This window comes from Petromyzon marinus, chromosome 2 (genome assembly GCF_048934315.1).
Source record: "Petromyzon marinus isolate PM22_M1 ecotype Great Lakes invasive population chromosome 2, UKy_Petmar_22M1.pri1.0, whole genome shotgun sequence".
Lineage (NCBI taxonomy): Eukaryota > Metazoa > Chordata > Hyperoartia > Petromyzontiformes > Petromyzontidae > Petromyzon > Petromyzon marinus.
The window spans coordinates 14,867,813-14,889,644 of NC_133668.1; the positions used below are offsets into that span (position 1 = coordinate 14,867,813).

The 21,832-nt window shown below is 47.6% G+C and overlaps 1 protein-coding gene and 1 long non-coding RNA gene across 3 annotated transcripts in view; one reads left to right on the plus strand and one right to left on the minus strand.

Moving 5' to 3' along the window:
* The window catches only part of LOC116946583 (zinc finger protein GLI4-like), an 81,898-nt gene that overhangs the window by 50,591 nt on the left and 9,475 nt on the right, over positions 1–21,832 (plus strand). The window contains exons 4-12 of one of the 2 annotated variants that reach the window (XM_032961640.2): positions 859–967; positions 6,830–7,050; positions 8,539–8,736; positions 11,930–12,158; positions 13,949–14,123; positions 14,457–14,570; positions 17,037–17,177; positions 19,670–19,819; positions 20,966–21,130. In XM_032961640.2, coding sequence (XP_032817531.2) covers positions 859–967; positions 6,830–7,050; positions 8,539–8,736; positions 11,930–12,158; positions 13,949–14,123; positions 14,457–14,570; positions 17,037–17,177; positions 19,670–19,819; positions 20,966–21,130 — 1,502 coding nt within the window. The remainder of the gene's footprint in view (positions 1–858; positions 968–6,829; positions 7,051–8,538; positions 8,737–11,929; positions 12,159–13,948; positions 14,124–14,456; positions 14,571–17,036; positions 17,178–19,669; positions 19,820–20,965; positions 21,131–21,832) is intronic. The other variant, XM_032961648.2, reaches the window with a different exon arrangement.
* LOC142929330 (uncharacterized) lies at positions 8,143–11,919 on the minus strand. The gene is made up of 2 exons (XR_012945607.1): positions 11,820–11,919; positions 8,143–9,761 (listed from the first exon to the last, which is right to left on the minus strand). It is a non-coding gene; the product is annotated as an uncharacterized LOC142929330 (long non-coding RNA).

Sequence of the window (21,832 nt, forward strand, 5' to 3'; positions counted from 1 at the left end):
ACAGTATGGAGGTCCTTCGCGACTCCCAACATCTTCTCGAGGACCAAGGCGTCAAGGCCGTCGTGGTCCATTCATGGGAACGTGGCCTTCGCCAGCGCCAAGAGCGCACTTCGGTAGGCGAGAGCCGACTCACCATCCCCTTTACGTCTTACGGCGAACTTCTGGCGGGTGTTCAGCGGTGGCTCGAAAACAGTGGCCATCTGGTCAAATGCCTGCGTGAGGGTGGACCTCTCGGACGGCGGGATGGCGAGGAACGCCGCCAAGACGTCGTCGTCGAGGGCGGCGGGCAGCGCTTTCAGCGCGTCCGCCTCCAGCGCTGTCCTACCAGACAGTCTCGTCCCTTCACCTGATGAAGGCCGCTTGTGTTGTGGCCGAAACGTCGTGAGAATATTATTGTGTTATTTTATTTTATCAATTTATTATTTTATTCTCATTCTACGTGACTTTACCGAAAGAACCAAAGAAGATGAATCATTGCAGTCACGAAAGCTTTAAATCGAAAAGTGTGTGAGTGCTCGTTCCCTTCCAAAATGTGTCAAATCTGCAGGAACAAACCAACATGCCTCCTTTCCCCCATTGATGCAAACGTCCTACTGTTTCTGTGCAGTGTCTTGAGATGCGGGTGCAAGTAGAGGACGTGCTATAAACCCACATTGTATTGCATTGCATCTTGTTTCATCACCCCTGAGTGTATTTACTGGCTTGAATTATGCTTGGACTCGGTCGACGTGCCGTTGGCTTCGTTGGTGATAATTAACTACAACAGCACTTGAAGCTTTAGCGCTGAAACCCCCCCCCCCCCATCCGACCTCCCCTTAACTGCCTGCCCCCCCCCCCCCATCTCTTGTTGTTGTGCAGCCGCTCCTCACCCGCTCTTCCCGGCCTTCCACCCGCCGATCCCCCTGGACAGCCGCCACCACGAGGGCCGCTACTACTTCGAGCCGCCCCACCTCCACCCATTGCATGGGTAAGCGCTACGACGGCGGAGGGGGGGGGGCAGGGGGGGGGGGCGCAGCCACTGCGGGTGTCGCGGGTAAGGGTGGCAGTGGATGCAGCTCGGCCGCTTGTCCTACAGCAGGAATGACCAACTCTACCTCATTAAACATGTACAACAATAAAGGAGCGTTTAAGGATAGAGCCATTTCCCAAAATATCAGCATCTTACACGAACAGTATATTGACTGTAGTTTTTCAACGATGTGTTGGTGTTAGTAGTATCACCGATATGGCATGTTCGGCCCTACGTTTGTCAACACAGGAAAGCTCCTTATTAACAGCGCAGTGCATCATTCGCTCAGTGGGCATACTTTGTGGACAAATATTTAATGATGTTCGTTACGTCGAACATGCTCTGGGGTTTGTGCAGCTGCCGCTGGCGCTGTTTCTGTGGCAGCGGCTGCGAGTCGACGTTTATTTTAAATCGGCGTCAGCGCTAGAAACGGCTATATTTTTTGTCACTCCATGCTTGGGATAATTATTTTTTTAGCTGTAGCAATTTATTTTTATTCTTGCATAAATATGCGTCGGGTAATTGAATATGCTTTCCCACCTTAAAAACATGTTTAAATATAGTGTAACCCTAGGGTAGGATGAATGATAAAGCATTACTTTTAAAATCTGCACTTAATTCAAATACGTTTTTCTAAATTAAAAAAATAACTGCAGCTTCAAAATTACTTAAGACTCAATGTCAAGTGCGGAGTCTGAATTTTGTGGACATTTTATGGTTTCTTTTTTGAATAATGCATGAAATGCAAAGCCCACCGGGCTTGTGGATATATCTTGAAAATTGACATTTACAAAACATTTGATTTCAACTAAGCATTTTTACCCCACCCACAAATATGTCTGATGGCAGAATCCCCAGCTGGGAGAGCCCTGTGCTCACCAAAGCACCCATCCCTGATGTATGTGCTGCATGTTGAACTTCTTTTGCACCGTATGTAGCCAACCGTGCCAATCGGAGGCGAGGGGATGGCCGTACAACTCCAGCAACCTCGCTGCAACGTAAAGTGGCTGGACACAAAAACAAACTTCTGCAATATGCTTAAAAGTATGGCGGAAAGTTGCCATAATGTTCTCCTTTGGCCGATTTCGAAGCTCAGCAAAAAAATATAAAACATTTAAAACCTCTTTTTTTCCAAGCACTCAAAATTTTCTGAAGATTAGAGGCAGCGATCCTCCCCACATCCCGGCGTCGGTGCCAGTAATGCAATGTGCTGGAGAGTGACGCACACCCTCGCACGGCCAGGAGCCCGCGGCCATCCATCACGCCGGCTGTTTAGGTGCGCGAGAGGAGGAGGAGGGGGGGGGGGCACGATAACGCCACCGCCGCCACAGCCTCGGGGTTTGACAGGGAACAGAGCAGCCCCACAAAGGGACACCTAACAGCCCTGCGCGCCGTGATTAATGGCACTCATTCGGACCGATAGCCTCCACTCGCATCCCACGTGCCGCCCGTGCACCGCTAACCGAATCAGACCGGGTGATCGGGGACGACTCGGCGGCTGAGGCATTGTTCGGCAAAATAGTGGAGAGATGGCGGGCGTCCGGTCGCCAAGGCGCGTCGCCTTCCCGGCTTCGATAGCGGGAGGGCGGTTCCTCCGCGCCCGTCGTGAGGCCCCGCCGACCCATTTGCGGCACATGGAGCGCAAGCAGGGACAAGTGGTTTTAGCGTTTGCCTGCACACCCTGCACCTTTTTACGCTTTGAGAATATTTGCTGCCCGTGCGTGATTTATTGTGCGGCGAAGAGGTTCGGCTCAAAAAGATGCCGGTCATGTATTGAGGAGATACTGTCTTGAGAAAGAGACTTAAACGGTTTCGCGGAGCGATAAGCTCAGCAGGGATTTTGTCCTGCACCGGAGCCTCTCCTTGACTTGCACATGGATACAGCAAATGCTTTCAAAGCCATTCCCAGACTTCTGCACCCATCCATCACAATTGTAATGATACGTTTGCAATGCACAAAATGTCTGGGGAGTGATAAATGATGGAAACGAACATTTCACATCCCTGCAGTGACTCGCTTGTTTTGTAAGCAAAATTCTTAAAACTCAACAGCATTAAAAAAAATACAAATTCAACCACATGAAACAACGTTCCTCTACTCCCACTCCAAAGACCGGGTCAGTTCGCTGTCATCATTTTCTTTCATGCGTCTCATAAAAGGAAGCGTGCGCCAATGAGTTTATCTGAACACATTCTCGGCTAATCCAAACCTGCGCCCATTGCTCTTCAAGGAGATAATGCAGACAGCGCGGGCGGGTGGCCTCCCCTCTCTCTGTTCCCCTGCCATGCAGCTGAGTGGGTGCACGGACATGCCACAGAGCCCCTACCACCGTGCGCCACCCATTGCTTGGCTTGGACAAGCTGTCCGCGGTTTTAACGCCTCTGTTGGGCACGGGGTGATCAATAACATTCCCCCCAAAAGCATGTGAGCACAACTCCATTGGCTCCTTAATCAATATGGCTTATACCCACACGTATAAATCAGACTCCTGAAGGAATTGAAGAGTGAGCCATTTATGCATTCGGTCTTCAACCCCGTGCAAAGTTACAGGGTGACAAGATGAAGGTAATAAACGCTTTCCGATTTTCCACAAGAAAATATTTGAGTTTGAAATTTGCGTCTAATGTGTGTTTGGTAAACACCCATACATCTTTGTACATCCAGTAAAAAAAATGGATGTTTAAATAGCGTTTGCTCATGGAGTTGCAATTATCAAAGTCCGGGTGTTGATGTCGGTGAGACACGCAGACACTCATGTGGCCCATGTGGCGGCAAGAAAAACGATTAACATGTGTGACTTAAATGAGCATGCACCTACAAACTCGCACTGTTTTTTTCCCTCCTTGCCTTGTTAAAGAATTGCATTCCTGAGAGAAACACACGTGCACGTGCGCACGCGCGCGCGTGTGTGTGTGTGGGTATTGTGTTACATTTTATATGCCGGAATGCAAAAAAAGAGAGAGAAGACAACCTTCTGGAATCAACAAGAGAAATGAGTGAAGGACAAAATGGAAATTATTCTGTTGTAAACATTGTCCAACAAAAACGTATTATTAAATAAATACCAATTTTATTTGGTGACCTTTCCACCACAACATAAACGATGGTTCCTTGTATAGCTTGTGAGGATATTTTCCCCTCAGAGTATTTCTTTTTGTGGAAGTGTCTCACTGAGCCCCTCGAACGAGAAACAGAGACTCAAACACATTCTTTTTGTTTTCGTTTCTGTTGGAGTGGAGTTTGGGAGTGGGAGAGAAGAACATTGGCAGGGAGAGCGGGTTGGGGGGAGGGTTGGTGGGGATCCCACTAAACCGGGGTTTGAGTGTAAAACCCTCCTCAGATAGCATCTCGTCACGGGCAGATGAGGAAGGAGGGATGGACGGATCAGAGCTCTGCGTCACTCTTTTCTCAAATTACCTTGCTCGGTGGGAGTGGGGCTGGGGGACTTGCGTGAGGAGTGGTGGGGGGGATGGGGCTGAATTACCCGACTCTAAGGAAGGCCTGAGGCCACAGAGTGGGGGCAGCCGCTGGCTGGGCCGCGGGGGGCTTTGAAACATCGCCCGAAAAGAAGACGGGCATTTTGAGGGCTGCTTTATTCAAAGTATAAGAATGCTGGCAGAGGTAGGGACATGCAAGGTAACAAGTCACTCTTACTCTCAGATTCCTGAGAGCGATTTGTTTGAGTCAAAGAAAATGTATCATTGTCTGTATTCATGAATTTCGGAATTTTTTTTTTGCTATATGATTCAGCAAGCTTTAAGTATGAGAAATACAACACAATTGCATCGAATGAAAGTTGTAAATGTACACTACATATCGCTTTTCATTGCTTTGATATTTTCTTATCGTTAATTTTTTTTCCCCTGGACAGTGTAAAGTTTGGAATTCTGATGATTCGAGCAATCTCCTCCCAGTTGAAGGGGACTTATCTCCTCAACATCTGGCCCTGCCCACATCATTCCAAAAATTCTTTCCTTCCCTCCTGCAGGTCACGCCAGTTCCACAGAAAGTGCTCATGCAGCCTCACGGGAGAAAGGCCACAGCCTCGCACCCCGCCAGATCTACTGAACATCCGTGAAAAAGAGCTTTATAGCTCATCAGATTCCCCCAGTATGAATAAATATTCTGATTCTGAGATGCGCGGCGGGGGACGGAATTTCCTGCAGACGTTTTATTCCTGCCTCAAGTTGGACAAAAGCATAATTTTACGTTTTTTCATCCTATTTCTCTTTTTAACCCACAATTTGTCAGCTCGACGTAACTTACGAGGAGGTTCTTTATAACTACAGAAGATATGCGCGTGGAAAATATTTCACGTTAATTGGATTGAACGTGCGAAGTATTGCCTTTGTTAAAAGGGGGGGGGGGGGGCTGGCGAAAGTAAATTACAGTCAATAAAAATAAAATAAATGTTCTTGCTGTAATCCACCAACTAACTGCTGGTTCCTCCTGGCCGCTGCACTGTACAGCTACGCGAGGCGGCAGGTTGTGCGTGTTAATCTGCGACTGTCAAAACAACACCCGGGGTCCCCCCCCCCGGCCCCCCCCCCCCCCCCAACGGTGGAGGTCGCATTCTCACTCTCGTGCTGCGAGCGGCACGGGGGCAAAGCGGGCGGGCGGACGGGCCGGCGGTTGGGGACGGAGTGGCACAGCAAACACAAAGGCGCCTTGACTCGGGACCTTAAGCGAGTTTCGCCGTGACCAGAAATGTCACCTCGTATTACTTGACGCCCGAGACCGTGGGCTTTTTTTTTTGGTGTGCGCGAAATGGCAAAAGCGGGGGGAACAAAAATGCAAACCAAGGCTGAAGTCCGCTAAGCGGTGGTTATGAAAACAAGATTGTGAGAAATCTGAAAAGAGGCAGTGGAGCTTACAGGACGTGGCGCTAACGTGAGACGATCGCGCCGGGGAGAGTTTTGTCACGTTGGCAGGTTTCTTTAGGTCATTGATCCTGGGACTAATAACGGCCAGAGTAATCCATCAGTGAATGCTTATATGCGTCAGCTATGAGCAACTACGAGCGTGCTGTGTGGGATGTGGCAGGGGAGAAATGCTGCTGTAATGTGGCCCACAGTCGCATGTCTTGGGGCTTATTCCGGATTAGTTGTTGGGAGCAACTGTGCTGTAAATACCTATGTGCACACTCACCAGGCCCATCAGACTGCTCTGAGTTAAAGTGTGCCCGCGTGTTTGGAGCTGTAAAAAAACTACCACGTTTTTGATCTGTGTAAACGTAAAGGGCATTTGCATTTTATGTGTCATGTTTCATTAAACATTATTCATTATTCTCCGCTCAGAGTGTTCTCTGCACAACACTTGAACCAGATTTTTGAATTGCAGTGTAAGAGTAATTCAGTCCCCTGATGATTGCCTTTGTGAGGCAGCGTTTGTTTCTTTATGCCTTCCCTGTCAATTTTAAATAAACAACCCTCCTCGTATCCAGGCAGATCTTACTGGTCAGAGTGGCAAGCAATTTTATCCTTGCACTTTTGAGGGATTGCGACCTGCCCCAGGACACCAGGGAGCAGCGCCCACCGTTGGGATTCTTTGCCTCTCCCTCTGAACCATTTGGCACAGGTTTGACAGACAACAGAACCGGCGCTCCATCTTTCTAAAGGCAGGAGCCATAGCGAGAAAGTGTTGGGAACAGCGTGAGGTGGGATTTATGAGGGGCTGCTACGGGAGTCAGACATTTTGCCGAGTTTGACCAGACATTCTCCCCGAGAGAGCCTTTGCTTGTACCACGCTGTCGATAGAGTTGGAGGTTGGGACAACGTTAACCATGTTCGTTGTGCGTCTTGCCCTGCATTGCCCCACAGCCCTCCGATGATCTCGTCAAGGCTCGCGATCTCGGACGTGAGATTCTCCCCACACCACGGAGTCTCGGGGCTGGAGGCCCCGTTCAGCCCGGCCCACGCGCATGCGCATGCACACGCGCACGCGTTCGTCAGCCCGTATGTGGAGCAATACCTGCGCTCCATGCACAGCAGCCCCTCCCTGTCGGTCATCTCGGCTGCCCGGGGCCTCAGCCCTGCCGAAGGTACGCAGCAATGCATGCTCTAAGGCTGCCAACTCTTGGACACAAACCCAGGACATATCATGGAAAGAAGAATATCTCACTTCACTAGAAGAGGAAATAACCGTAGTCAAATGTAGTATTTTGAGTGGTATATCATTAGGTGTCTGACAACTAGGATTTTTAATGTTCCAGGAAGAGTTACAAATTACCCAGGACAGCTACTTCAGAAAGAGCACGTCTTGAGAAAACGGGGACTGGTGGCAACCCTACCATGCTGCCACCATCCTGCAGTATGTGTCCTGCCACTCGGTTGAGCTTGTGCTGCTGGGTCACCGAGATGTTTGGCCCGATTTGTGTGCTGGCAGTGAATGCTCAATATTGCGCTGGAACACAAGGAGGCCGACTACCGGCACAGACGTCCTGTCGACCAACATATACATCAGGCAAGGATGTTTTATTTCCGAGAGGTGTAGTTTGTATTGTTTTCAAATAAAAAAATGACCAGAGCCCCATTCGACCATGTGTTCCTGTCACGCTATTATTGCTACTTCTTTTCATCAAAGTTCTTGACGTGGTGAACAAAATCCCAGTATTGTCAGACCCCTAATAAAGTGCATGAGCTAGGCAGGCCCCGCAATTGGCTGCTACAGTTGGCATTTGTAAATGTGAAACACAGAAGAATATGTGCTTTCACACACCCAAAAATGTATATTTCCCAAGGGAAAGGATTTTTAGTTTTAACTGTTCATGTAATTTTCAGGACAGTGAATTATTTATCATAAAAGCTCGTGGTTTAATTTTATAACTTGCTAAATTACCATAACAATAAACTTAAAGTGACTACCAGAAGTTCAGTGATTAAAATCCACCTTAATGCTTTATTAAATAAATAAAGCATGCCAGTAGTTTAGCAGTCAGCTTTAACGACATTGATGCCTTGAATACACATTTAATGACCACGGTTTTTCTGCGACGCATCAAGTGATTGTTGATATTTGCCGTTGCTTCCTGTAGTATTTTAAAGAAATACGATTAATATTGTCTCATTACTGCAACATGAACATTTTTATTTATTCTGCGCACAAAACTTCATAAAGTGCTGTGAAGACAATGTTCATGGCAAAGTGGCTTTTTATTCCAATACCTTGAAATACAGGCGTCCTAATTGTCTTCATACACACCAGTCAAAAACATGGCCAAGGTCTTTTCTCTGTCAAGCGGAATTGTATCCGGTAAATCTGTATCCAGCTAAAGATAAAGTTGTGGTCAATCTCTTCATTATTTTAATACACACATGTAACGATGTTTTTTTTAAATATTTAAATTTAAAATCACAAGTGTTAATGTTATCTGCACATTTTTAGTTTCATACCTGTTTAATAACATTGGCCCATGTTAATCACCACCAGCTTTGTTATTGTTCAGATGTCAGGAAGTCAAGTTGTGTGGGTTCCCTGAACCTCACCAAATCGTCGTCCCATTGCCCTGTCTCCCTTGTGGCCTATTCAGCTTCCCATGAGGCCCTGAAAGAGCGGGGGGCCTTCACCTTCCCGACGCCGCCACCTGGCGCCGCCTCAGCCGAGTACTACCAGCACCTGGCGCTCATGGCCAGCCATGGGAGTCCGGCCTACTCAACGGGAATGCTGCCACCCCACCCGTCCCTGGGTCCCACCGGCCTGCCCCTTGACTACATGCACCACCTCGACGGTAGGCCCCAGGTTTTCGCCAGTAGTCCTCGGCAGCAATCAGTTGAATAAAACACCTCCGTTAGTATTTAAAGCTGACCAAAGGGAAACTAAATCAGTGTAATCGCTTGCGGGGTTTTATGCAACAGTACGTCGACTGCCTGGTGCCCCTTGACGAAATGCGTTACCAAGACAAGATATGTTGTCACTTATTTACGCTCATTTATTTAAATGCATTTCCATCAACCTTTAATAATAATAAAAATAAAATATCTGACATGACAAACACTAAATTATTAAGATTTGTACAAGTTTCTAATGCCTCAAGTGAAAAAAGAAAACTAATCAAATTGTACAATTTTATAGACTAAATTGGCATTTGTTGGAGATCTCCTTGTAGTCTGTGCCTGTAAAACAGGAGTTCGCCGGAAAAAAAAAACAAAGTACAAGCCTCTGGTGAAAGGTCCATTAAACAACGCGGTGTAGTGAACAGCTGCGAGAAGATAGAGATTATGTCGTCTCTTGGTGCATCGGCACAGAGTGGCCCTCGTGCTGACAGCTGGATGGGCAGAAGTGTCAGGGCATCGATTTTGGCCGACACCTCGGCGTGAATGTTAACAAAGTATTTTTGGTCGTGGAGGATATCCACCCAGCTGTTCTGCCACACACCCCCCCCCCCCCAAAAAACTACCCCTCCCCTCTAACACCTTCGCCAAGTGGCCCTCCCTCTTCCTCGATCCCTAAGGAATCTCTCAGCATTTTGGCAGACTATTTTGCTGCCGACAACAGATTCCAACAGCCACGATCCAGCTGGTGTCGAGAGCAGAATTTTGTTTGTACATCTTGGTTCATGGGTGGAGCTGGAACCGGTGGTCAGTTCTCCATTGGTCATTGCGTTTTGGGATAACATGAGGCCAGTCCCTAGGCGGACTTGCCGACAGTGAAATCTTCAACGTGGCGCCCAGCCATTGGTAAACGTCTCTTGGCTTTGGCACGAGGTGACGATGGCAGTTACGGACTTATGGCCTTGAAACCAAATCCTTGATCCTATTAAAAAACAACATTTCACATTTTGATGCGTGAGCAATAATAAACACGAAGCACAGTGCTGTGTTTGATGCATCAATATTTAGGCCAAATACATAAAACATGCCTTTAATGGTGTCATAAATAATATATGGCTTTTTGCAATCATTTTTTTCTAAATACAACACTTGGGTTCTTGAACCAGACGAGGGAAGGATAGTTGAAGTGGCTTCCGCTCGCTTCCTGAACAGTGATCTTTCAGTGACAACATCGCCGTACGTGGGTTTAACGTCACGACCGGGATAAATTTACCTCTCAGCTGGCTAGAGGAGGTCTGTCTTCTACTTCCACTGTCAAGCTCGGCGATGTTTTTGCTTTAAGGTCACTGGAGGAATGCTTTCATTCAACGTTGGCTCTAAGGGGATGCTGTTCTTGTGACTGCACACCATTGCTCCTCGGATATTACCGCCCGGCGTAATACTACAGTCCTAATGCACAGTGCAGTCCTTCCTGACAGGGCAATACGTCTAAATCTGAATAAAGAATGCGCCTGCTCATTTTACACGTGGGCCTGCGGTGATTCCTTGCTTACACGGGTTTTATTTGGGGGGCCCGAGGCGGGCAGGTTTACGCAAAATTAATGGTGCGGGAGCTCACATGCGGCGAGGCCGTCGTAAATCATGCACGGGGCAGCGCTGAGAAATGGCTGTGCGGATTTTTTTCATCCTCCTCCAATCCCCCCCTTTTCTCCGGGTTTGATTCGGCTTATGAATACGCGAGCGGGCCTTATTAATGAGGCAGACTGCACAGGTGATTTCACGGAAGATAAATTTTCTTCCCGGTTCAGTGGTTCACAGTCAGCAAGCGGCATGCATGTGTACAAACAGTCGGATATTATTTAATCAGTGATGCTCGCGTGCGCTGGACAGGGACCAGAAGGCTTATTCACTGTCCCTGGCCTCCGATCAAGCGTGAATTGCCGTCGAATATCCACAATACAAAACACACGCACAAACCTCTGAAAATAAAGTTTGCGTATTAGTAGCTCTTGTAATGCTGTGGCAAAACGCAAGGCAGGATGAGATGCGAACTGGATAAAACACCAGTGCTTCAAAATGCACTCAACTCAAGCAGAGCAGCGTTAAAGTTATCTGCCTTGTTTCACTGTAATACGTCCAGCGTCTTCCATTTTACTTGGCAGGGGGCTTTAGTTTGCCTTTGATCCTTGAGCTTTTTGGAATCTTAAGAATCCTACATATTTATGTCTGTGGAAGAGGAGAGGAAAACCCACAATATGTACTGGAGCAGAATGGATAGTGTGATTCATGTTGCTGTGGGTGTCTCATTGTCAGAGAAAGTTTATCGTTTTAATCAGCGCGAACACAAAAAAGGATCAAAATACTCCATGGCATGCATCTATGTGCTTATTCAGCAGATGCTGTGTAACAAAATAAATACATGGGATGTTTTGCCAAAATGTAATACCCTACGGAAATTGTACTCTTTTTAAGCGGTGGATGATGTTTTCCATGATTATTAATAAAAAGAAAAGAAAATCCTGCACTGGCTTTTACTACACGGAGCCTCATCAGCAGCATGTGCCCTCTTAAATGAATACCTCGTGGTGAACTAATAGACAGATTTTTGGTTGATGGCAAAAAAAATGTAATAAATAACCTCTGTAATTATTAATTTCAAACTTTTTTTATAAGCTTGTTTACCCATAAACGCCTCACTGAGTATCATGACTCTTTTCCAGCAGGAGGTTTCTACACACAATTCCAATTCATTACTTTACTAGTAACTTTTAAAATTTGGCAAATTCGGACCATTGACGCTTACTCTTGCGAATGATGTCACGGGATCTTTAACGCCCACAGTGAAGCAGATGGCGCGTTGTATTTTTTTACAGTTAAATACACCTGCAGTATTAACCAGGGGCGACCTCCGGAATCGACCCATGGACCTCTGCAAGAAGTGCCGAACGCACGACCGCTAGGCAATGTCGCCAACCCAAATACATCGTTATTGGTGCATTCAAACACGTGCTGCCATCTCGGTCGTACACGTGGTCCTCACCTCGATGATTTGTCAATGACGTCGTCGTGAAGAAAACGGTGAGGATGCTGAAGACGAGGCTGACGCCAGGATCAATGCCCTCTTTTGACACCCCCCCCCCCCCCCCATAGCCGCCTCCCGCTACTCGAGCCCACGTCCACCAGGGGCGTTTGCCGGCGTCGGGGGCGCCCGGCTGAGCCGCAAGCGGGCACTGTCTATCTCGCCGGCGTCCGAGACGGGGCTGGACTTGCACGCCATGATTCGCTCATCACCCAACTCGCTGCTCGCCTTCCTCAGCAGCTCGCGCAGCAGCTCGGCGGCCAGCGGCTCCTACGGGCACCTGTCGGCCAGCGCTGTCAGGTGAAATGGGGTTCTGAGACATTAACAAAATGGGGGAATTAAAAAAATGCATATTCGTCAGATTGGTTTAAGCCGGCAGGTTCCTGTCAAAGCAAAATGTGTTTGCGTATTTGCAAATAGTCCTTTGGACTCAGATGCTTTGATCAATTTGTCTGGTTTTGAATTGGGTACGGCCCTAAAAGCTACAAAAAACTTTAGAGCGAAGTTTTGCTCATATTGGATCATGTTTACAACAGTTATCGTGCCCTGCCCAATACTAATGCATAAACACGGTCCACATTAGTTGGAAAGCCTTAAAAATAACAATTCAGGACAGCGTGTCTACATGCTCAAATAGTCGGTAGGTGGAGCTAATTTTGATAGTAATGGCCATAAGATCCTCGGAAAATTTACATTCTTATGGCTGGTGCCAGTCTCTTCATAGAATGTTCACTGTCGACTGCTGACAATACAGTGGTGCTCATCTGGAAAACCTAGAAGGTGTAAATTAACGAATTTATGGTTCACCAATCCGGTGTCCAAAGCACTGCATAACAAGAGTGTGCAACCACACTATTGGCACAGCCATCGAGTGTGCAACTGCACCGGTGCCCACGGGCCAGAAGGCTAAAAGGGCCCAGGCACCGATTTAAGAAGAAAGGTGGGGGGGGGGGGGGGGGGCGGAGAGCGAAATTGAACAGGGGGGGGCCCATTTAATTCCTTGCACCAGAGCCCATGCCAACGATGCGGCGCCACTGCACCATACGCGCTCATGTGGTCACGGTACGGAGAGCGGCAGGGGTGAGATGGTGCAGGGGACAGGGCCCCGTGCGAGGACGCAGCACATCGTTTATAATTTATTGTGAATAAACCGAAGTTGGGTATTAAAGGTCACGCAGCTCTGACGTGGTTTTTAAGACGCTTAAAGAGGACCGTCCATTATTGTGTTTGTGATGGAGTAAATATTTAATGTTCACAGTGAGCACGTCTAACATTTTCCTTTTGTGAGATTTTTATATGAATTTAATCTCATATCGCAAAGGCTACTTTTGTGTATGCAAATGAAAGAGCAGTGCTGAAATATACAATTCGACAGACACACACACATTGTGGAGTGTATCTTGTGTGGTTATTTCATCTCAGCGAGTCAGTATTTGTGGCAAATTGCTGTTCAGATTCATCTAATGATTCAACATCATTGCTTAACGCATGTATTAACGATACAGATGTAGAAAAAAATACAGGTGCATTTAATCGTATTTCATGTTTTCAGACAATTGAAGTTATCACCATCAACATCATGATGGGGGAGAGGGCAGTGGTGCAGTGGTTAGTGCACTGCTCCATGAACTCTGCGACCCGAGTTTTATTCGCGACCATGCCTAACATCGGTGGCAAGTGATATCTGAACTGGTCCTTGTACCCCCCCCCTCCCCTGAGCCCACTTCCTCAAAACCCACACTGACCAGCGTGGTGAAGCAACATCAAACAACCGCCGTGGCATGAGTAGTCCACCAACCGCCGGTGGATAGATTCTTATCGTGAAACATTTTTCTATTTATTGCTGGATGAAGGCCTTCTTACACTATCACCTCATGTGCCCACGTTCCCACAATCCAACTCTTCCAAGTCTGCCGGGGTCGGTCGTCCTCTGGGATGTATTCCCTTCTTTTGGCTGCCATTCCATCACCGCACTTGTCCATTTTCCATCGTGCGTTCGTGCGATCAATCCATCACTGTGGCATCTAAAAATGTTGGGTGCTGTCTGTCCCCCTCCCTGTCCCTTCCCTCCTGGTTGCATCTGAACCCAGCCCGGCCATCGGCTTCCCGAGTGCCCCCACACCGATGGCCTTGCAGCAGATCCTGAGCCGGCAGCGCTCGTCCTTCGGTCACACGCCACCGCTGCCGCCTCTCTCCGCCACGCACACCCCATTGCGGCATCATTTGGGCTCCGGTAGCTCCTCAGGCCGGAACGACGCCACGGAGGTACTGCCCCTTCCATCGGTCCACTCTTCCACTCTAGAGTCCCAGGCTAGCACAGGGGGCCATCGCTCTGCTGCCTACACAGCGGTGTTAGCCCTGCGTCTCCCTCTCAAGAGGGCTGACTCAATGAAAGCAGATAGTCATCAAAATTATTCATCAGTGGCATCCGTCTGTACATTTCACGTAAGAAAATGGGTGTCGTGTGAGCATGAGAGGACAGAAATGAACATGAAAGGCGTCAACTGCGTGAAGATTCAAATTCGCATCACAGTGGCTGTTTCTTTCATGGATGGCACGTGTAGCTGAAGCCGTGCCCCTCTGCTTGCCACCCTGCAGAGTAAGTCGGGCGGCGAGGCGGCTGTGAGCAGCACGGGCGACCCGCAGGCCCACACCAAACGCACCAAGGCCAAGATTGAGGCCTCGGCCATGGCGGCTGCACTCGTCACGCAGGTGAGTGTCAGAGGAGCGACCGTCGGGTGGGTAAACGGCACGTGTGTGACTGGCTTCCACGAGACTCATCTACCAGCGGCCCACAACTCCACCTCATCTCCAGCCCACCATGACGGTAATTTTGTATTGACCATATGATAATGCACATCACACTAGCTGAGCCAAAGAGAAGAATGGCCATTATCCAAACATGTGTGTCTCATGCCATCTGCCCGTCTCGTAAAAGGATGGTGCCCGCGCTGAAGGATTTCATTGACTGTAAGTCACAATGCGGCGCCATTGGTGGCTAAAGAGGCCGATTCTCAAGCTGCAGCCTTTGCCAGGCACCGTGCGGGCAGCATGTCATCCAGCACCAGAGGACGGCTGATCTCTGTTATTGCTCAAGGTCTTTCAATACTTTTCTCCACATTCTCTTTGCTTCCTTCTTTCTCACTCAACCACTTTTCCTCAGCCACTTTGGCCCCCTTGCTTAGCATGAATTTCCAGCGTGGCCTTCCACTTGCTATCGTTATGAGTTCACGGTACAGTATATTGTGTGTTCTTTTAACAATGTAGTATTTATTAATGGCAATACTCTGAAGCATTTTTAGCCTCAGGCGTGTGTCCCATGAATACCGTCTTGGACTCTTTGCCAAACAACCGTGAACAACCTCTGACATTACGTGTTTATCTCGTTTTCAAGAGTCCAGACTGCACCCCACCTCCTCATGGAGCTCTTAAGCCAACTGAGGATGGCTGTGGGAAGATGGCACGGGTCTGGGGGAAAACGACACGGGTCTGTAGCTGCAGCTCAGTTGTCTCTGGGTGAGGCAGCCCCGCGTCGCGAGATGGGCGGCAGGTGCTGTTTACAAGGCACGGGAAATCATAAACTAGCACGCAGCAGAACCATCATCCTTGGCGCTGCACCAGCAAGCTTGCAGCACAAACGAGAGGCGTTACAGCTGTTGTACATAAACACGTGGCCCTTCGGTCGGTGAATTAACATCGTTGCACGCTCGGGTTCTGATTTGTGGCCTCATTTTTTGTGAGTGAACTTGCTCTGGCAGCCTTCCTGTTTACTCTTGGCTCTGGGTCAGGCTCTGAGCGCTGTGATTAGTGTCTTGGAAACACGGCGCGGAGCTTCGGAGTTGTGTATGAATACATGTGGACAGCTGCGTTTATCTTACTTGTGAAGCTGCTTGACGCGACCTTTAAAATAAAACACAAAAAAGATATTTATTAACGTGAACCCAAAGTTTGTTAGTTTAACACTCATTTAAATTAAGACAAAAACTGTTTTCAAGGGAAAAGGCCCCTTAAATAGCAAACGGCGAATGATAGAGATTGTGAACAGTATATCAGTTCACATTGTATTTCTACCAGGATTCCCTTTTAAAAGATGGAGTTATTATGGTCAGTGGGTTTTTAATTGATTGAAATAACTTTTTATTGATTCACAGATTGATATAAAAATTTCCAAAATTGGTTATGTGACCTATATACGGTCGTTGGCAGAAGTGTTTAAAGATATTGGCTTCGTTCATAAATGTAACTAATATTTATTGTAAGAAACGTAATTGACTTGAGTGTTTTTTGTTCTTGAAGAGAGTAGAGACGGGGCTTATTGTGATTGGAAAGAAGCTCTGATGTACGTACTATGAATTTTTACTTATGTAAAAAAAAGATATAGCATATATTCACCATGCTAACCTTACGGGGAGTTTAGAAGTTTCTAAACCATTCTCCCATTTATCTCATTCTCTCAGTTGACAGTTGGGAACAGTTTTTAAAATCTTGATTTGAATTTTTTGTGACTGCAGAAATCCATACTCTTTGGTTCTTTCGGTAAAGTCACGTGGGTAAAATGAAGAAAAATCTGGGTCGCACATGAGGGACACAGTCTTTTGAGTAGGGAGTTAAAACCATCGGGTTTTGTCAAGCTACATCATTCCCAAAAGCATCTATACTAAGGTTTGTTGACTATTTTCCAGTGGACCACATTATAACGTGAGCGAATGTTGGTGGGCCACATGACATCACGTCACATGTTATGTCACATGATATTATAACGTCTGTAAATCTGGCCGCGTATTTATTCCTCTTGTCTTTTTTATCTCTATTTTGTATGGCTGATCTCTATCTCTCGTCTACAGCTCTCATGTTTATCTTTTCCATCTCTTTATCATCTCACTAATCTGTATCTCTTTATGTCTCGGCGAGCCACCATCGCTCGCTAGGGTCATAGCTCCGCATAGCCAGCCCGAGAACACTCACTGGTCGCATCTGGCCCACGAGCCACTGGTTGAAGAACCCGGTTGTGCTAATCGGAGGTGCGGGGGGGGCGGGAAGGACAACAAACCAAGCACCCCATCCTACAGAGTAGGGAGACGGCGCACGGCCCAGGGAAGGAATCCCACGTCCGCGTGTGGCTCTCCGGCGTCTCTCACGTTGGACTTTACGTGGCGGCGCCGCCGGCCCCGCGAGCAGGAGCAGGAGCAGATGATGACCCAGCTCGAGGAGGATGCCGACCGCGACGAGCTGAAGCAGGAGCCCGAGGCGGTGTACGAGACAAACTGCCACTGGGAGGACTGCCTGCGCGAGTTCGACACCCAGGAGCAGCTCGTGCACGTGAGTTGCGCAGCCAGCCATCTCGCGCCCCTGTCGGGTGCTTGTAATAAAACATAGACCGCATTCCTCGCGCCAAAAGATGAATTTTTTTCCCCCCTGTGATATGAAAGCAAAAGTTGGGGGGGGGGGGTGTATGTTATAATCCAGGATGCGTGCGTGTGTGTGTGTGCCACTAGATTAGTTTAACTTAATTGTCACGGGGCACACTGTTCCAAGTGTGTCTTACTTTCCTGAGCAGGATCCGTACCTAATAATTGAGCTGGGCTGCATGCCCAGGTTTGCTCGTGGAGGCTATGTGAAATGCGGAGTTGGTGATGAGACAATGCATTCAGTCGTCCCACATTTCACTTGCACACACAAGCAAACACCCACAACGGGCTCACGTACGATGGACACACTTACACCCGTTCGTGACTTGGGCGTCTTGTCAAACTCACCAGCGTTCGTGCAGTCTCACGTTGCATATATATATCACCATCTAGTGGTGACTGCGAGGGTCTCACTCCGCGCCGTGTTTTGTCGCGCCCTGCTCGCCGGCTCGTTTCGGACGCGTTGAGTGGACGCCTCACGTCGTACGGCCTCACCTTGTGTGTGAATGCGGGTTTGATCCCGCACCTCCGTCTTAAACAAACGCTGTGCCAGCGCATCGGCAATCCGTCTCGGCGACAGGCGTTATTCACACAGCTGCCCCGCAATTCTTTCCCAGATCATTAACGCAGGGACAATGAGCGGTGGCGGGTGGCCAACCCCCGTTCCAGGTCCTCTCTTTTTGACAAATACCACCACGGCTCTGTTAACTCGTGGGGGCAGCATATTAACCCCCACCGGCGGTCGTGCGTCAGAAATTAGCGGCGTTGCGTTCGGCTGGCCCGCGGGGGAGGGGCCGATGCTGCCAAGAAGGACCTTGACACGGGTGTCAAATTTCCGTGAGGAATGGTCCCAGCGTTGATTTATTTTGGGTCGTGGCTCGGGAGTGTGTGACGAGGTCTGTGATGCGGGGTTGAGGAAATGGATTGCTGGGACCCCATTAATTCAGGTGTAATTACCAGCGGCACGTCGTACCCGCAAAGCGCCAGCATGCGATGATGTGATGGCGTGTCGGCTCAGCAGGCGGGATGTCTTTACTTTGGGTTCCGTATAATTAATTGGCGTGCTGTCTTTAATAAACAATGATCTCAATTGGGCAAAAAGTTCAGGTGGCGATTGCAAATTTATGTTAAGACGAATCAACCTTTCAGCACTGTACTGGAGAAAAAAATGTTTATTAGAATTATATTTACTTGAACAAATGTGTAGTTATATAATACGGATGCTGATGGATGGCGCTAAATTGCTTGTCCACTCGTGCATACATTATTGTAAAGATATGCAGCGATTTTCTCAGGAGCAAAGTTAAAATAACAAATCACTGCGAGATCCCTGAGGAATCATGTATGCAATTGGCTACCTTTGCACAAAGCCACATTAATTTTTAACAGTTCTCATTTCTCGTACATCATTATTTGAAGGTGACATATGCGCCTGCCACAGAGAAGGCATTTCCAGGAATGAACTGTACAATACATGTCATAATAAAATATTTAAATATATTTTAGGGGTTATTTTTGGCACATTTTCAGTATCTGCAGACTTATGGCAACTGAAAACACTGTTTATCTTGGTGTTAAAATATGTGTAACAGTTTACATAAAAATTTAATTGTGTACCTGAATGCCTGGATAAAATGTTTGTGTTGAATAAATGGACAGCGGTAACAAAAAATATTAACAGATATTATAACTCTATAATTAACTGAGTGGAGGGCTGTGTGGGTATTGCAATGTGAGTCCTGGATGTAGCACCTTGGGGTATTTGTGAAATTTTGGTCTCATAATGCCGGCTCATTGCAAATGTATAATTTAAACTCCTATCGAAATACGGAATTCACCCAGCACAGACCCGTCCCGTAGCACATACTCCACTGTGGCATGACAGGTAAAATAGTTGTAATGAGAAAGTTTTTTTGTGAATACATGTGAAGAATTATATCGCATCTGAAAATTATTTTCCAGAATTTTCTAAAGTGTTGACTGAAAAGGTAATTTGTCTCCATGCAAATGTATGACGATATCCAAGTTCTCACATGCCAAAGCACAAAAAACTAAATATTTATAAATGATGGAATGGCAGGCAAAAGTGGTAAATGCAACTGAAATAATGGCCACCGTGGAGATGGAGTGATAAAAAAGCAGCTTCTGTGCACTAACTTGATGGCTTCTTGTGTCACGAGACCGTGAGTGATGGAAATGACTTGGGAAGGCCTCCATCCAGCAGTGAAGATATCATGACTGGCGATAGCTTTGAAAAAGTAACGCTGTTTGCCACAAACATTGGCGGGAAATATTCTGTTCGTACCAGAATTTAATTTTTTATGCCCTTCTTATTCTTCACATTGTCTACCTTTGTTCTTTGCCCCCATCTCTGACCTGCGACCTGCTCTGCTCTGCCTGCAGCACATCAATAACGAGCACATCCACGGGGAGCGCAAGGAGTTTGTGTGCCGCTGGCGTGACTGCAGCCGGGAGAAGAAGCCCTTCAAAGCGCAGTACATGCTGGTGGTGCACATGCGGCGCCACACGGGAGAGAAGCCCCACAAGTGCACGGTACGTTCGCTCGCAGCGGGCGTAGCCTCACCCGGGCGCCCCCCCCCCCCCCCCCCCCCTGCTAGGGTTGCCCCTCCTGCCCCAGTTTTCTCAGGATTGCCACTCTTTTTAAGGGAGCCATCCTGGGAAAACATCTCATTCTCCCCGGGGACATTCAAAGTCATGATTAGTTTCTGTCGCGTAACAACGCACCAGCTAAGACTATCAATTTGCACGTACATTTTTTGGTCTTGTGAGATGTCCTTCCCAAGATATGTCCCGGTTTTTTTGACCGTCAAAGGTGGCAAACCTTCCTTCTGCGCCCATACGCTCAGATGTCGCACCGCTCACTTCACCATCGGCAACTTTCCGCGGCGTGCAGCCCCGCCACGGGAAGCCTCAGCAGGGCGGCAAGCACCTACTGTGTCGCCGTGGGTCGGAGACCTGTGCCGATTCGGTTCATCAGGGCCGGGAAACAATCACTGGTTGTGCTCTGTAACTGTCTGGCCTCGATTGTGAAAGTGGCCGTGGGCTGAAGGCCATCATAATTAATATCCCTCGATGAGACAATGAGGGCACTATATGGCGACACCCACACCCCAAGCAGGCTCGTGTGCCAGCAGGGTTAATGAGGCCATGTTTAGGCTCACTGGTGTTTATTTAATATTTCCTCGAATTGATCAAGGTGAATTACTAACGGTTTTGTTGCGTTTTAAGGATGTGAGTTAAACAATACCTTTAATTTTTTTGTGCGTTGAGCTGATCCCTCGTTCCTTATATTTTGACACAGGACAATGCATCTTTCTGTGACGGTTACAAAATTATATATTTTTTTCTGACACATAATTTATACGTCAAAATAATACACGTCATCTAGGTTATGGGCAGCAGATGTAAACTGGTATTGCAGTTCGTTTGCAAGATTTGTATGTTGTGTATATTGGTCTAAAACATTAAAAAAATTATTAAACGTACTAAAATAAATGTTCGCTCATCCTTACCTTACTGGTCCTGAGCCAGTGGTGGAAAGTCCACTTCGCTTCGTCGGCGACAACCGCTGTTACTTGTGATGTCTCATGGGTGAGGCTTGTCTCACACCCCAGTTATGTGTTAATGTCCCATAAAGCGGCGTTTGTGAATCAATGCATTAATGAATATCGTGCACAGTTTGAGGGCTGCGCCAAAGCCTATTCTCGGCTGGAGAACCTCAAGACGCACCTGCGCTCACACACGGGCGAGAAGCCGTACGTGTGCGAGCACGAGGGCTGTAACAAGGCCTTCTCCAACGCGTCCGACCGTGCCAAGCATCAGAACCGCACGCACTCCAACGAGGTGAGCGCCATCCCTCGATGCACGCCCCAAACGCCCCCTAGAGGGTGCACGGAATGTTCACCACAATCATGGAAGTATGGACCTAAGTCCACGTATGGACCTAAGTCCCTAGTGGATGGAGCCACCTCTTGAATATATGGATTAAATTTTTATGGTTGTATTACTTCTAAATTTCAATCAACTCGGTCCTGTAGGGCATGGTGTTTGCGATTGCTGGGCGTGCTGAAGTAGCTGCTCTAGGAACCAGAAGCATCCATGGAGATGGGGCCTGGTAAATAGTGTTTGTACCAGACTCAGTTTTCGTTTTTGCTGGACCTAATGTGTATGAGATAACGGAGCCTCTCACACTACTATTCAATATAAGGCAAATAATGAAACAGTGTGCAGCATCGCTTGTGCATCATGAACAATTACCGTGCTCCCATTCAAATCTCTGATAAAGTTCCGATTCTTCCTGGGAGTGTTATCAATTCATCGTGGATACAGTAAAAGGCTTTTTATGGATTTTACAAAATGCACAGTTACGATAAAGACGTCAAGTATGGAATGTATATCAAGATTTTAATTATCGAGAAGCTCTTACTGTTTGCCATGCTTTGCACAGTCATCGCTAGGGCTGGTGCTGTCCTGGCGTTGACTCTGATGGCCCCTATTTTGCTGTCACGGCGATAAATTGTGCAGCCTGTGATATTTGCTCATAAA